Source organism: Tachysurus fulvidraco, chromosome 10, assembly GCF_022655615.1.
Source record: "Tachysurus fulvidraco isolate hzauxx_2018 chromosome 10, HZAU_PFXX_2.0, whole genome shotgun sequence".
NCBI lineage: Eukaryota > Metazoa > Chordata > Actinopteri > Siluriformes > Bagridae > Tachysurus > Tachysurus fulvidraco.
This window is the reverse complement of record NC_062527.1, coordinates 1,558,305-1,572,512: the sequence shown is the minus strand read 5'-3', so window position 1 is coordinate 1,572,512 and position 14,208 is coordinate 1,558,305. Positions and strand designations below refer to the sequence as shown.

General features: G+C 45.7%; 1 protein-coding gene across 2 annotated transcripts in view; it reads left to right on the top strand.

Moving 5' to 3' along the window:
• The window catches only part of LOC113639213 (A disintegrin and metalloproteinase with thrombospondin motifs 20), a 118,409-nt gene that overhangs the window by 70,651 nt on the left and 33,550 nt on the right, over positions 1-14,208 (top strand). Inside the window, exons 13-25 of one of the 2 annotated variants that reach the window (XM_027140951.2) lie at positions 405-550; positions 750-931; positions 1,851-1,987; positions 2,098-2,215; positions 4,576-4,671; positions 6,313-6,479; positions 6,606-6,735; positions 6,881-7,007; positions 7,726-7,936; positions 8,744-8,908; positions 9,608-9,772; positions 13,537-13,656; positions 13,767-13,874. In XM_027140951.2, the coding sequence (XP_026996752.2) occupies positions 405-550; positions 750-931; positions 1,851-1,987; positions 2,098-2,215; positions 4,576-4,671; positions 6,313-6,479; positions 6,606-6,735; positions 6,881-7,007; positions 7,726-7,936; positions 8,744-8,908; positions 9,608-9,772; positions 13,537-13,656; positions 13,767-13,874 (1,872 nt within the window). The remainder of the gene's footprint in view (positions 1-404; positions 551-749; positions 932-1,850; positions 1,988-2,097; positions 2,216-4,575; positions 4,672-6,312; positions 6,480-6,605; positions 6,736-6,880; positions 7,008-7,725; positions 7,937-8,743; positions 8,909-9,607; positions 9,773-13,536; positions 13,657-13,766; positions 13,875-14,208) is intronic. The other variant, XM_047819318.1, reaches the window with a different exon arrangement.

The following is a 14,208-nucleotide window of genomic DNA, read 5'->3' as shown; positions in this document are numbered from 1 at the left end:
TCACCTTTTACACTAAAAAAAAACATCTTTTTAAAAAAAAAGTGCTGCTAGTTTTTAACATTGTATTGTAAGTTATTGCTTATTTAATAAAGCTGAGTTAAAAATAAAAAAAATCTCTCTCTCTCTCTCTCTCTCTCTCTCTCTCTCTCTCTCTCAGAGCTGGGTGCAATTCCACCTGCATAAATAACAGAAGGATTAACATTGCTGGGTTTCTCTTTACAGATAACGTTTGGAGTATAAACAGTGGATTAGAAACCCAGACTATACTTTGTGTTCCTTAAATCTGTCAGAGATGTTGATGGTTTTATTTTGACACACTGTGATGAGGATTATTTTCAAGTACCATACAGTATGTCTTGCTTTATCCTGTGTGTGTATGTGTGTGTGTGTGTGTGTGTGTGTAGCACTGTAGACACGGCATGTGTGTGCACAGAGAGATGGAGGCAAGGCCAGTACATGGCGAATGGGGACCATGGGGACCCTACAGTGTGTGTTCCAGGACCTGTGGGGGTGGTACACGTAGCACATCCAGAGACTGCAACAGACCTGAGTATGACACACACACACACACACACACACATACACACACACACACACACAATCAATAAAATGGTCACAAGCCTTAAACTGCCTGTAATGTGAACTTTTAAACCGTGATGTTCTGGAGTACACAGGTTTCTGAAAATGAGGCTCAGTTTGTGTGCATGCATGTGTGTGTGTGTGTGTGTGTATGTACGTGTGTGTAACAGGCCAAGGAATGGCGGACGCTTTTGCGTCGGACGTCGCATGAAGTTCCGTTCCTGTAACACAGAGCCGTGTCCAAGGGACCGTAGAGACTTCAGAGAGGAGCAGTGCTCACAGTTTGATGGCAAACATTTCAACATCAGCGGTTTACCTTCCGTCGTCCGCTGGGTGCCTAAATACAGCGGCAGTGAGTATCTCAGCCGCGCAGCCCTCACGTGTCTCAGAATGTCAGTCCAGTACGATTTTACGTCCTAATGACCAAGTGACAGGAGTAAGAATCCGCTCCGCATCCGTTCGGAATATGCCTTCATTTTGTTTTCTTTAGCAGTAATCTATCTAAATTTAGCATGAAATATGATTTGTGTTCGTTTCGTCGTTAACCGACTGACTGTTATAATGTTCTAATCTTAATTTGTGGTTGACTTTAAACCGAATTGCGCTCGTCCCTGGTTTATATTAACTGCAGCCAGACCTTCTTTACTGAGCTGAACAACATCGTACTGTATGTGCGATGTTCTTTAAATTAGATCTGATTAGAAACGACATGGATGAGCGGTGGGTCGTGTTACCTCGTAGTTCCTGTGGTCCCCATGGAGATTTTTTTTCCCCCCGATAAAGTAGAACCCTTGCCCTAACAAGCCACCGCTCTCTTTTCTCCCCTCACACCTTGTACTGTAATGACTGTTTATTTAGCAAGGCTCTACTTAAACTTAGTATTTCCTTAGTGCTCACTACACACACACACACACACACACACACACACACACACACACACACACACACACACACACACACACACACGCGTTTGTTTTCCTGCAAGAGTAGAGTAAAACAAAGTCACACACCCATGCTCCTTTCACAGTGACTCTGTTATTTGTTCTCGGCCTTAGGGCTAAAGCTTCAGGTGGCTTTCCAGCCGCACCGCGCGATTTTAATAGCCGTAAACCGTAGCGTATGTTTCCGTTGTTCATATCGACGTATTTGAAATGCCTTCACACACACACGATCCTTTATATACTACAGAATGCCTCGTGTTGTATAGATCTTGTATACACGTTGAACCGCGCATGCTTACGATCGCATATATCCGCGGTTTCTCCTTGTAGTCCTCATGAAGGATCGATGTAAGCTGTTCTGTCGTGTTGCTGGGACGATGTCCTACTACCAGCTGCAAGATCGAGTAGTTGATGGAACCCCTTGTGGTCCTGACACTTACGACATCTGCGTTCAAGGCCTTTGCAGGGTACGGTACGGTACATACATACATTCTGTACGCTCATATACGATGCACAGAGTTGCACGTTTCTCTCTTTCATGCTTTATTAGTCATATGTATGTTTTCTACTTTTCCAGCAAGCCGGTTGTGATCATGTTTTAAACTCCAAAGCCAGAAATGATAAGTGTGGAGTGTGCGGAGGCGACAACTCTTCCTGTAGGACCGTCGCCGGGACCTTCAACAACGCACAATACGGTGAGTTGCTGTATCTTGTCTGCAAAACTAATACGCATGAACACAGGATTGATGATTATGGTTACAAGTATAGTATTTAAAAGTAAGTAGGTAAATAAATACTGTGGAAGTCGTGGCCTAAGGTTGTGGGTTCGAGTCTCGGGCCGGCAATACCACGACTGAGAAAGGCACTGAACCCTACCCAACTGCTCCCTGGGAGCCGCAGCATAAATGGCTGCCCAATTCCTCACATCTTCAGGGTCGGGGGTTCGATTCCCACCTCCGCCTTGTGTGTGTGGAGTTTGCATGTTCTCCCCGTGCCTCTGGGGTTTCCTCCGGGTACTCCGGTTTCCTCCCCCGGTCCAAAGACATGCATGGTAGGTTGATTGGCATCTCTGGAAAATTGTCCGTAGTGTGTGAGTGTGTGAGTGAATGACAGTGTGTGTGCCCTGTGATGGGTTGGCACTCCGTCCAGGGTGTATCCTGCCTCGATGCCCGATGACGCCTGAGATAGGCACAGGCTCCCCGTGACCCGAGACGTTCAGATAAGCGGTAGGAAATGAATGAATGAATGAATGAACGAATGAATACAGGTGTTGTGACCTGTAATAAGTAACAGTAATACCAAAAGACGCAGGTTTATAGTACAGGTGTGTAGAACATACTGTAATTACCCCCAATGTCAGCTGTTATTCATGAACTCTCTATGAATCTATACTGTATATACACTCAGTACCGTATGTATCTAAGGGACGAGAAGTCCTCTAGTGATCTGGTAGATGAAAGATCCCAGGGAGTTACCCACTGTGGACTTTGGTGCTTAATTTTATTTACTCGTGGTAATTGCTGTGGTCGAGGCCTCCCATACACTCCTATTGTTTGGACTTGAGTCGAGGCAGTTTGGTTTCAATGTGAGGTTAGACCACAGGAATCCCAGAGCTTTAAGTAGGAGTGTGTTCCCTTTCTGCTGCAGTACCATGTTTGTATTCTGGGGTCTGTTTCCCTCGTGTGAACGGTCTGATCCAGAGTCCACTGGCTCTGATCTCGAGTCAGCGTGTCCGCTCGGTCGTGGTTTACGCCGATGCCTCGAACAGATTTGTGGCGATACGTTTTAACCCTTTGAACTGATATTTCTTATTCGAATGACTCTCGTAACTCTCAGCGTTTCGTTCGTGCTTTCGTTCGTAGTAGTTATGGAATATTATGCTTTAATATGAAGGACAGAAAAGTAAGGTAGGAGTGTTAAGGGGTTATAAAGGGTAATAAAGCAGGAGACAAATCCTATATCAGTGCTGCCATCTATGGACCTAACTGTCCAGAAACTGTCTCTTCTGCACACTCCTTTTTTTGAAACTGTCTCTTCTGAAAAAGAAGGGGGGGAAGGAGAGAGGGAGGAAGGAGAGGAGAGGAGATGAGAGGAGAGGAGAGGCATTGAGGAGAGGCGAGGACGGGCGTAAGAGGGAGGGGAGGGGAGAGGATAGGGAGGAGAGGAGAGGAAAGGGGAGGGGAGGGGAGGGGAGGAGAGGGGAGGGGAGGGGAGGAGAGAGGAGGGAGGGAGGAGGAGGGGAGGAGGGGGGAGAGAGGAGAGGAGAGCAGGAGAGGACAGGAGAGGGGAGGGGAGGAGAGGAGGGGAGGGGAGGAGAGGAGAGGAGAGAAGGAGAGGAGAGGAGAGGAGGGGGAGGAGAGGAGGGGGAGGAGAGGAGAGGGAGGAGAGGGGAGGAGTGGGAGGGGAGGAGAGGAGAGTGGGAGGGAGGGAGAGGAGAGGGGCTTTTCCTTTTCTTTTCTTTTCTTCTCTTCTCTTTTCTTTTCTTCTCTTCTCTCTTTTTCTCTTCTCTTCTCTTTTCTTCTCTTCTCTTCATTTCTCCTCTACTCTTTTTTTCTTTTCTTTTCTTTTCTTCTTCTTTCTTTTATTTTCCTCTCTTCTCTTCTCTTCTCTTCTCTTTTTTTCTTTTCTTCTCTTCTCTTCTCTTCTCTTCTCTTCTCTTCTCTTCTCTTCTCAGTACTACTCTGGAACACTTGTAGGAAATTACAGGACAGCCCTGAGATCTAAGCCGTAATTACTTCTTTTCGTTTTCCCTCCTGTCGTTGTGTTTGTGGGTGGGCCTTCAGGAGGGTGATGAAGTTGTGTGGGAGGGAAAATCTTTTTATTTCTTTGTTTTTTTTTTTTTATTCTTCTCTTTCCTTCCTGTGTTTACATTTCCATGTGTGACATTTCAAGCCTAAAGCGTGTTTTTGATTTTCCAGAACTGGGCCGTAACTAGTATTGAAGCTATTAACTCAAAGTGTCATGAAAAATAAATAAATAACCGTCACTGACCTTCTGAGTAAATAGAAATATATAGAATTTTCACTTTTTTTTTCTTCTTCTTCCCATCTTTCAGGTTATAACGTCGTCGTCCGAATCCCAGCCTTTGCAACCAACATCGATATAAGACAAGTCAGCTACTCAGGGACTCCAGAAGATGATAACTACCTCGGTATGTTTACCTTTTTATACGACGAATTCATTCCAAATGAATCGAAAAAAATGAAGAAGAGAAGAAAAGAAAACACTGTTTGGTTTCATTTATTATTTAAAACATTTAGCTGATATATAATGATCAGAACGTCTGTATTTATCATACGTGCGAAGCAATTCCTCTGAGACACGGCCTTCACGACGTCTCAGGGATTTCAGGGAATGCCGGGGTGAAGGGAAAGCAAACGGAGTGTCAGAGACAGAGGGAGAAAGATAAATGAGGGGCAGAGAGGTGTAATTAAAGACAGATGGAAGGGAAGTGGTTGATGGAAGACCATTATAAGGAGTGAAAGTAAATGAATGTGTTAAGAAGAGAGCAACATTTGCTTAAACCGCTCACGTCGTAGAAGAAGCCGAGTAAAGCGCGATGAAACGAACACCGCCGTGGAGCTACACGTGCTATACACATGTGCGGGCTGAAAACACACACAAGCACTAAGCAGCATATTTACAAAAAGCAAACATATCGTGTATGAATAGATTGTTGTCCTGAATGTCATGTAGCTACTATAACCGTAGATTCCGGACTACTGAGCGCACCTGAATATAATAAGCCGCACATACTGAATTTTTAAAAAAATTGTATTTTGAACATAAATTAAATGAGCCGCACATGTCTATAAGCCGCGGGTGCCTACAGGTACATAGTAAAAAAATTAAAGGTGGGGTCTCCGATTTTTGAGAAATGCTTCAGAAAACTGAGTACAAAAACAAAACAAACGTGGAGCCAATGAGCAGAAAGGGGCGGGGCTTGTCGATATGGCCGGAGAGAGTGTTCGGTGTGCGTGTGTGACGCTAGCGGTTTTAACGTTGATATGGAGGATAAAAACAAAGAAAGAAAGAAAGAAAGAAAGAAAGAGAAGAAAGACTTACGATAAGGACAAGAAGTAGGACGTGTTAATATAGGATCAGCTTTCCAGCGCTGGAGAGAACTGAAGGAGCAGGAAGTTGGCCACATATTCACAGGTTGGAGTTTCCCGAGTCAATAACTCCTGAGCTAAACGCTGTTACTACACAAATAACACCTCTTTTCTATCGTAGTAATGTAGAGAGGCAGCTACAACCGCGTTTTGTGTAGAAACTCCAACCTGTGAATGTTTTTATCCTCCATGTCAACGTTAAAACCGCTAACGTCACACACGCGCACCGAACACTCTCTCCACCCATATTTCTGCTCATCGGGCTACCTTTAACTTTACCCAGGCTTTAACGAAACACGGCTTGTAACAAAAAATAAAAAATTAAACAGAGTCATTGGTAACTATCTTCTTCCTCCTGCGCACTGAAACCGCTGTAGTCATGTCCTTCCGTGTCGGAGTTAACCCGTTCGGCAATTTCATCGGTCTAATGAAAGCTTCATGCCGCCAATAAACTGAGCACGTCACAGAATGTGTGTTTTTTTAAAAAATAAATAAATAAATTGAAAAATCGGGAAAAATCCATGTATTAGCCATAAAAAGTTGCGGCTTATAGCCCGGAATTTACGGTAGTCTACTAATATCTACTGTAGGTAATAATATCGAGTGCACATCGAGTCAGGATTATTTTTGTCATCTTAAACGTTTCCTAACGTTTTATATTGCTCGTGTTGTTTTCCCAGCGCTTTCTGACAGCCAGTCCAATTTCCTTCTGAACGGGAACTTTGTCGTGTCAATGTTCAAACGGGAAATCTCCTTCAAAGGAACTCTGATTGAGTACAGTGGCTCGAACACCACAGAGGAACGAATTAACTGCACTGAGCGCGTGGAAGCGGAGCTCGTTCTACAGGTCAGTATGAGAGCGTCGACCTCGGCGAGCGCGGTATCGAGCCAGACGGACGAAGCTCTGCGTGATTTATATACGGCGGCTTTATGAGTTCGGGTGATCTGGATTTTATTCTAATCTCTTTTCCAGGTGTTGTGTGTGGGGAACCTCTATAGCCCTGATGTGCGCTATTCCTTTAACATTCCTATAGAGGAACACCAAGAGCAGTTCGTTTGGGACCCCTCGGGCCCCTGGCAGGAGTGTAGTCGCATGTGCCAAGGTGAGGTTCAACGGTAACCCATTTACTTTTACTTTTCATTAGACTGCAAGCCTTCTACCTCCCAACATCCATACGCTTGACATCCTCATAACTGTGTGTGTGTGTGTGTGTGTGTGTGTGTGTGTGTGTGTGTATCCTGTACTAGGAGAGCGGCGGAGAAAACCAGTGTGTGTACGTAAAAGCGATCACCTGGTGGTGTCGGATCAGAGGTGTGAGCATCTTACTCGACCGAGAGGAGTCACTGAGTCTTGCAATATAGACTGTGAACTTAGGTATACGTTCACACGCAAAATCACAAATACAAAGACGCACACACTCGTATCTGGTTTTAAATTCTGTCTCGAGCCTTTAAATTCTTGAGGGATGCAGCAAAAAATATATCAATCCTTTTTCATCCTAATCACGAATCACGTGCGACTGTAGTGTTTTGATGATTAGCAAAGGATAAAAATGATGTTAAATCATTGTAAATGATGTAAACCCACCTCGGCCTTGTGTGTGTGGAGTTTGCATGTTCTCCCCGTGCCTCGGGGGTTTCCTCCGGGTACTCCGGTTTCCTCCCCCGGTCCAAAGACATGCATGGTAGGTTGATCGGCATCTCTGGAAAATTGTCCGTAGTGTGTGTGTGTGTGTGTGTGAATGAGAGTGTGTGTGTGCCCTGTGATGGGTTGGCACTCCATCCAGGGTGTATCCTGCCTCGATGCCCGATGACACCTGAGATAGGCACAGGCTAATGATTGAGGTCTGAATGCACCTCAGTATTAACCTCTCACTGTTTGTGCATAACTCTATGGCTCTTAAAACTTCCCACACTTTCCTCTAAACAAGCAGATCCATAATTTTGTGGTAAATTCGCATACGTTATACGAAGCCGGCCGATCGATATTAGGTCAAAGAACACGTTTATTCGATAAGTCAAAAAAATGTGACTGTTACTTGTCCTCCAGCTCCTTTTTTTCTCCGTCTAAAACGTCTCACCTTTATGTCTAGGTGGTACGTGGCAGGTAAGAGCGAGTGCTCCGCTAAATGCGGGCCTGGGTATCAGACGCTAGAAGTGATGTGCATGCGCTACGGCCGAGTGAAGAGAGAAAGTGTGAGAGTGGAATCTCGAGCGTGTGCGGATCTGAATAAACCTCAGAGCCGTGAACTCTGCCACGGAGACTGTCTGCTGAAGAGCTGGCAGTACAGCGCCTGGTCTCAGGTAGGCCTCAGGTTTTATCTTCTGTTAAGATTTATGTCTTATGTTCTTGTCACAACTACTTAGCTTACAGTTACTGATACCGTAATCTAGACCTCAGACTAGAGATCTTCACGGGTCCGCTTAGATCCGAAAACCCGAGGTCCGACCCGAGACCCCGAGCGGGTTCGGGTCTAAAAGTTTCACGTGTGTCTCGGACACGGGTCGGGTATAATAATAGCTGCGTCGGATCTCGGGGAATTTAAAACGAATGTGTTTTTACCGAACGGACCCGAGAAGACCCGAACTACTGTATCTCGTGTGTGTGCCTCGACTCGAGTCCTTTTCCGACCTCTCCTCTGTTTGCCAAGACCGCTTGCGACATGTAGCTGGTGACGTGCGGCTGACGGTAAGCTCATTTACGTTGAAACAGACCTGTCAATCAATTTTGAATCCACTCTGTAGCGGTTACTTTAGTGTAGAGTTACGCAACATTCGGGTCCAGTCGGGGTAAAAAAAATTGCCGTCGGGTCGGGTTGGATTTTTTCGGGTTTGTCTCGGGTCAGGTCTTTCTTAAAAAAAAAAAAAAAAAAATTATGCACGTTGGGTTCGGGTAAAAAGTGATTCGGGTCACTTCGGGTCGGGTACCGTTTTCTTTAGACCCGAGAAGACCTCTACTTCAGACTCTTCACCTGTGCAGCTTTTTGAGCTGATGGAAGCATGTGCATGGACTTGAGGAGCCCATGCACATGCTTCCATCAGCTCAAAAAGTTTTTTTTTTTTTTTTTGGAAAAATGATACGGCTGTAGTAATGTGAAATTGTGCCCGCAGTGTTCTAAGAGCTGTGGCCGAGGCACTCGCACACGGGAGTCCTACTGCATGAATAACCTCGGCCGCAGACTGGCAGAGCGAGAGTGTAGCGAGTACCAGAGGGCCGTCGCCGAGCCCTGTAATGACACGCCATGTCCTGACTGGTCCATCAGCGAGTGGTCAGAGGTAGGCTTTAAACTCACGCTGTCATTGTGTAGTGATATGCAAAGAATAAACCATGACGAGGAATGCTCATGCAGCAATTTTGTACTAATTAAAGATTACGTTTTGTTATTTAGAATGGTTTTTTTTAATTGCCATGTGGGGGCCTGTAATTATGGGGGGCACATGGTGGCTTAGTGGTTAGCACGTTCGCCTCACACCTCCGGGGTCGGGGGTTCGATTCCCGCCTCCGCCTTGTGTGTGTGGACTTTGCATGTTCTCCCCGTGCCTCGGGGGTTTCCTCCGGGTACTCCGGTTTCCTCCCCCGGTCCAAAGACATGCATGGTAGGTTGATTGGCATCTCTGGAAAATTGTCCGTAGTGTGTGAGTGAATGAGAGTGTGTGTGCCCTGTGATGGGTTGGCACTCCGTCCAGGGTGTATCCTGCCTCGATGCCCGATGACGCCTGAGATCGCCGTGACCCGAGAAGTTCGGATAACCGGTAGAAAATGAATGAATGATTTTAGTGTCTGATAAACAATTCACTGTGCTAGTTTTTATTCTGCATGTTGATATTGTTTACGGCGACTGTATACTGTAGCTTTATACCTGTGGTTCTCCTTGCAGCTGGATAATGAATATTTTGGGAAAAACTGTATCAGTGATGTGCACTTAAACACTTATAAAGACTATATGAATTGTTTCTGCTCTGCTGTGTGTGTAGTGCACAGTGACGTGTGGGAAGGGAGTGAAGCGCAGACAGGTGTTCTGTGTTTTGGCAGAGGAGCGGCTCAGTGATGAGCTTTGTGATACCGAAACCAAACCCCGAGCCATAAGCAGCTGTGTGCATTCAGAGTGTGCTGCCTGGCAGGTCGGGGCCTGGAGTACGGTGAGTGTGTGTGTGTGTGTGTGTGTGTGCGCATGCGAGTGTGTGTGTGTGCATACAGTATGTGCATGTGTCTAGTCAAGTCAAGAATCCTTTTATTGTCATTTCTACCATATACAGCTGTGAGACATGAGACAATGTTTCTCCCAAACCAGGGTGTTACACAGACCAAAGACAGAGTGAGAGAGTGTGTGTATGTACAGTATTCGTGTGTGTGGTAGGTTAGTAGTTAAGGTGTTGGATTACTGATCGGTCGGACATGAGTTTAAATCCCAGGTCCATCAAGCTGGGCCCCTGAGCAAGGCCCTTAACCCTCATGTGGTAGACTAGTAGTTAAGGTGTTGGATTACTGATCAGAAGGTCATGAGTTTGAATCCCAGCTCCATCAAGCTGGGCCCCTGAGCAAGGCCCTTAACTCTCGGGTGGTAGACTAGTAGTTAAGGTGTTGGATTACTGATCGGAGGGTCATGAGTTTGAATCCCAGCTCCATCAAGCTGGGCCCCTGAGCAAGTCCCTTAACCCTCATGTGGTAGACTAGTAGTTAAGGTGTTGGATTACTGATCGGAGGGTCATGAGTTTGAATCCCAGCTCCATCAAGCTGGGCCCCTGAGCAAGGCCCTTAACCCTCGTGTGGTAGACTAGTAGTTAAGGTGTTGGATTACTGATCGGAAGGTCATGAGTTTGAATCCCAGCTCCATCAAGCTGGGCCCCTGAGCAAGTCCCTTAACCCTCGTGTGGTAGACTAGTAGTTAAGGTGTTGGATTACTGATCGGAGGGTCATGAGTTTGAATCCGAGCTCCATCAAGCTGGGGCCCTGAGCAAGGCCCTTAACCCTCGGGTGGTAGACTAGTAGTTAAGGTGTTGGATTACTGAACGGAGGGTCATGAGTTTGAATCCCAGCTCCCTCAAGCTGGGCCCCTGAGCAAGGCCCTTAACCCTCATGTGGTAGACTAGTAGTTAAGGTGTTGGATTACTGATCGGAGGGGCATGAGTTTGAATCCCAGCTCCATCAAGCTGGGCCCCTGAGCAAGGCCCTTAACCCTCAATTGCTGAGTTGTATAAATTGAAATAAAATGTAAGGCACTCTGGATAAGGTTGTCTGCTAAATGCCAGAAATGTAAATGGATGCGTGTGTGTGTGTGTGTGTGTGTGTGTGTGTGTGTGTGTGTGTGTGTGTGTGTGTGTGTGTGATATGAAGTGGGACTGGTTCAGAGGAAATGAAGGTCTAGACAGAGCAGCCCATAACTCACTGCACCATCAGATGTATTCTTTCAGATAGCACACACACACACACACACACACACACACACACACGTAACTTCACACACTCCATTTGTCAAACTCTCCACATGAATGTATTCGTCTGTGACACTTTCTCAGACCACACACACACGTACACCAGTACACTAGTTAACCCCGCTGTCTGGTTGGGCGGGGCTATGAGAAAGACCGTGGTCGTTCGCAGACGTCCGTGAGCTCATGTTGAAACGATTAACACTACTATTAACTTTAGTGTTAACTGATCGGCCATGTCGTGTAGAAGCTAGCATTAAAATTAGATAGTGATAGAATTGATGTATTCACAAAAAAACCCAAGCTTACCTGATGTGTGTGTGCAGGAGACCTCAGTGTGTGTGATCATAAATGTGCTAACCAAATAAACACGTCCTCGAGAACTTCCTCTGTGACTTTTAAACACTTTACACGTCTTATGTCGAGGCAGATATTGGGCATGTCAGAAAGAAAGTGTGTGTGTGTGTGTGTGTGTGTGCGTGTGTGTCTGGAATGGTGTGGGTTGTGTGTGTGCATGCATGTGTGTTAAGGGAGGGTGTGTGTGTGTGCATGTGCTGGGAGAGGGTGTGTGAGTGTGCGCGTGTGTGCGAGTGTGTGTGTGAGTGTGTGTGACTGTGCGTGTGTATGTGTCAGTTACGGGAGGGTGTAGGTTGTGTGTGTGTTTATGTGTTGGGGGTGTGTGGAGTGTGTGTGTGTGCTGGGGAGGGTGTGGAGCGTGTGTGTGTGTGTGTGTGTGTGTGGGTTGTGTGGGTGCGTGTGTGTGTGTGTGTGTGTGCGTGTGAGTGTGTGTGCGTGTGTGCATGCATGTGTGTGCGTGTGAGTGTGTGTGACTGTGTGTGTATGTGTCACTTAGGGGAGGGTGTGGGTTGTGTGTGTGTGTGTGTGTGCACGCATGTGTGTGTGTTGGGGTTGTTTGGAGTGTGTGTGTGCTGGGGAGGGTGTGGAGTGTGTGTGTGTGTGTGTGTGTGTGTGTGTGTGTGTGTGTGTGTACATGTGTGTCTGGAATGGTGTGGGTTGTATGGGTGCATGTGTGTGTGTGTGTGTGTGTGTGTTGGGGGTGTGTGGAGTGTGTGTGTGTGTGTGTGCTGGGGAGGGTGTGGAGTGTGTGTGTGTGTGTGTGTGTGTGTGTGTGTGTGTGTGTGTGTGTGTGTGTATACGTGTGTGTCTGGAATGGTGTGGGTTGTATGGGTGCGTGTGTGTGTGTGTGTGTGTGTGTGTGTGTGTGTGTGTGTGTGTCTGGAATGGTGTGGGTTGTATGTGTGTGTGAGTGTGTGTGCGTGTGTGCACTTAGGGTATGTTCAGGGTTTAGTTAGCGTAAGTTCAGGGTTTAATTAGGGTAAGTTCAGGGTTTAATTAGGGTAAGTTCAGGGTTTAGTTAGGGTAAGTTCAGGGTTTAGTTAGGGTAAGTTCAGGGTTTAGTTAGCGTAAGTTCAGGGTTTAATTAGGGTAAGTTCAGGGTTTAATTAGGGTAAGTTCAGGGTTTAGTTAGGGTAAGTTCAGGGTTTAGTCAGGGTAAGTTCAGGGTTTAGTCAGGGTAAGTTCAGGGTTTAGTCAGGGTAAGTTCAGGGTTTAGTCAGGGTAAGTTCAGGGTTTAGTCAGGGTAAGTTCAGGGTTTAATTAGGGTAAGTTCAGGGTTTAATTAGGGTAAGTTCAGGGTTTAATTAGGGTATGTTCAGGGTTTAATTAGGGTAAGTTCAGGGTTTAATTAGGGTAAGTTCAGGGTTTAATTAGGGTAAGTTCAGGGTTTAGTTAGGGTAAGTTCAGGGTTTAGTTAGGGTAAGTTCAGGGTTTAATTAGGGTAAGTTCAGGGTTTAGTTAGGGTAAGTTCAGGGTTTAGTTAGGGTAAGTTCAGGGTTTAATTAGGGTAAGTTCAGGGTTTAGTTAGCGTAAGTTCAGGGTTTAATTAGGGTAAGTTCAGGGTTTAATTAGGGTAAGTTCGGGGTTTAGTCAGGGTAAGTTCAGGGTTTAGTCAGGGTAAGTTCAGGGTTTAATTAGGGTAAGTTCAGGGTTTAATTAGGGTAAGTTCAGGGTTTAATTAGGGTAAGTTCAGGGTTTAATTAGGGTATGTTCAGGGTTTAATTAGGGTAAGTTCAGGGTTTAATTAGGGTAAGTTCAGGGTTTAATTAGGGTAAGTTCAGGGTTTAGTTAGGGTAAGTTCAGGGTTTAATTAGGGTAAGTTCAGGGTTTAATTAGGGTAAGTTCAGGGTTTAATTAGGGTAAGTTCAGGGTTTAATTAGGGTAAGTTCAAGGTTTTAATTAGGGTAAGTTCAGGGTTTAATTAGGGTAAGTTCAGGGTTTAATTAGGGTAAGTTCAGGGTTTAATTAGGGTATGTTCAGGGTTTAATTAGGGTAAGTTCAGGGTTTAATTAGGGTATGTTCAGGGTTTAATTAGGGTAAGTTCAGGGTTTAATTAGGGTAAGTTCAGGGTTTAATTAGGGTGTTATTAGAATATTAATATGTCTTTACATACACAGTGTACTGTGACCTGTGGCCATGGATACCAAATGCGAGCAGTGAGGTGTGTGTCTGGTGTTTACGGCAAGACCGAGGATGACCGAGAGTGTAATGCAGCATCAAGACCACAAGATAGCCAGGTACACAAAACTGAATGACACAGAGGCAGAAGCAAACTGTATCCTTGTGATTTCACATGATGAGTCGTGTGTGTGTGTGTGTGTGTGTGTGTGTGTGTGTGTGTGTGCAGGAATGTGATTTGCCTGCTTGTCCTCGTACGTCATCAGCACTCAGCACACCACGACCTGCAGCATCTGGGCACTTACACACCCAGTGGAGATTTGGGTCCTGGACTACAGTGAGTAACGCACGCACACACACACGCACACACACACAACACACACACACGCACAAACACACACAACACACACACACACACTTTGTGGTACAGTGTAAAGGGTTTCTGTGTGTGAATTTAAACTGTTTAAGCTGCTTGAATGTGAAAGAGAAAAAAGTTAACCAATTTCCCTGTGCCATGTAGTAAAGATGCTTGTTACTGATATGGCGGTACACACACACACACACACACACACACACACACACACACACTCATTAAAACTCGTTTCATACCAAGTTCTCTTGTTTACACTCCTAAACTCAACGCTGTGCTTGAGAGAAGTTTAAGTTCTTCA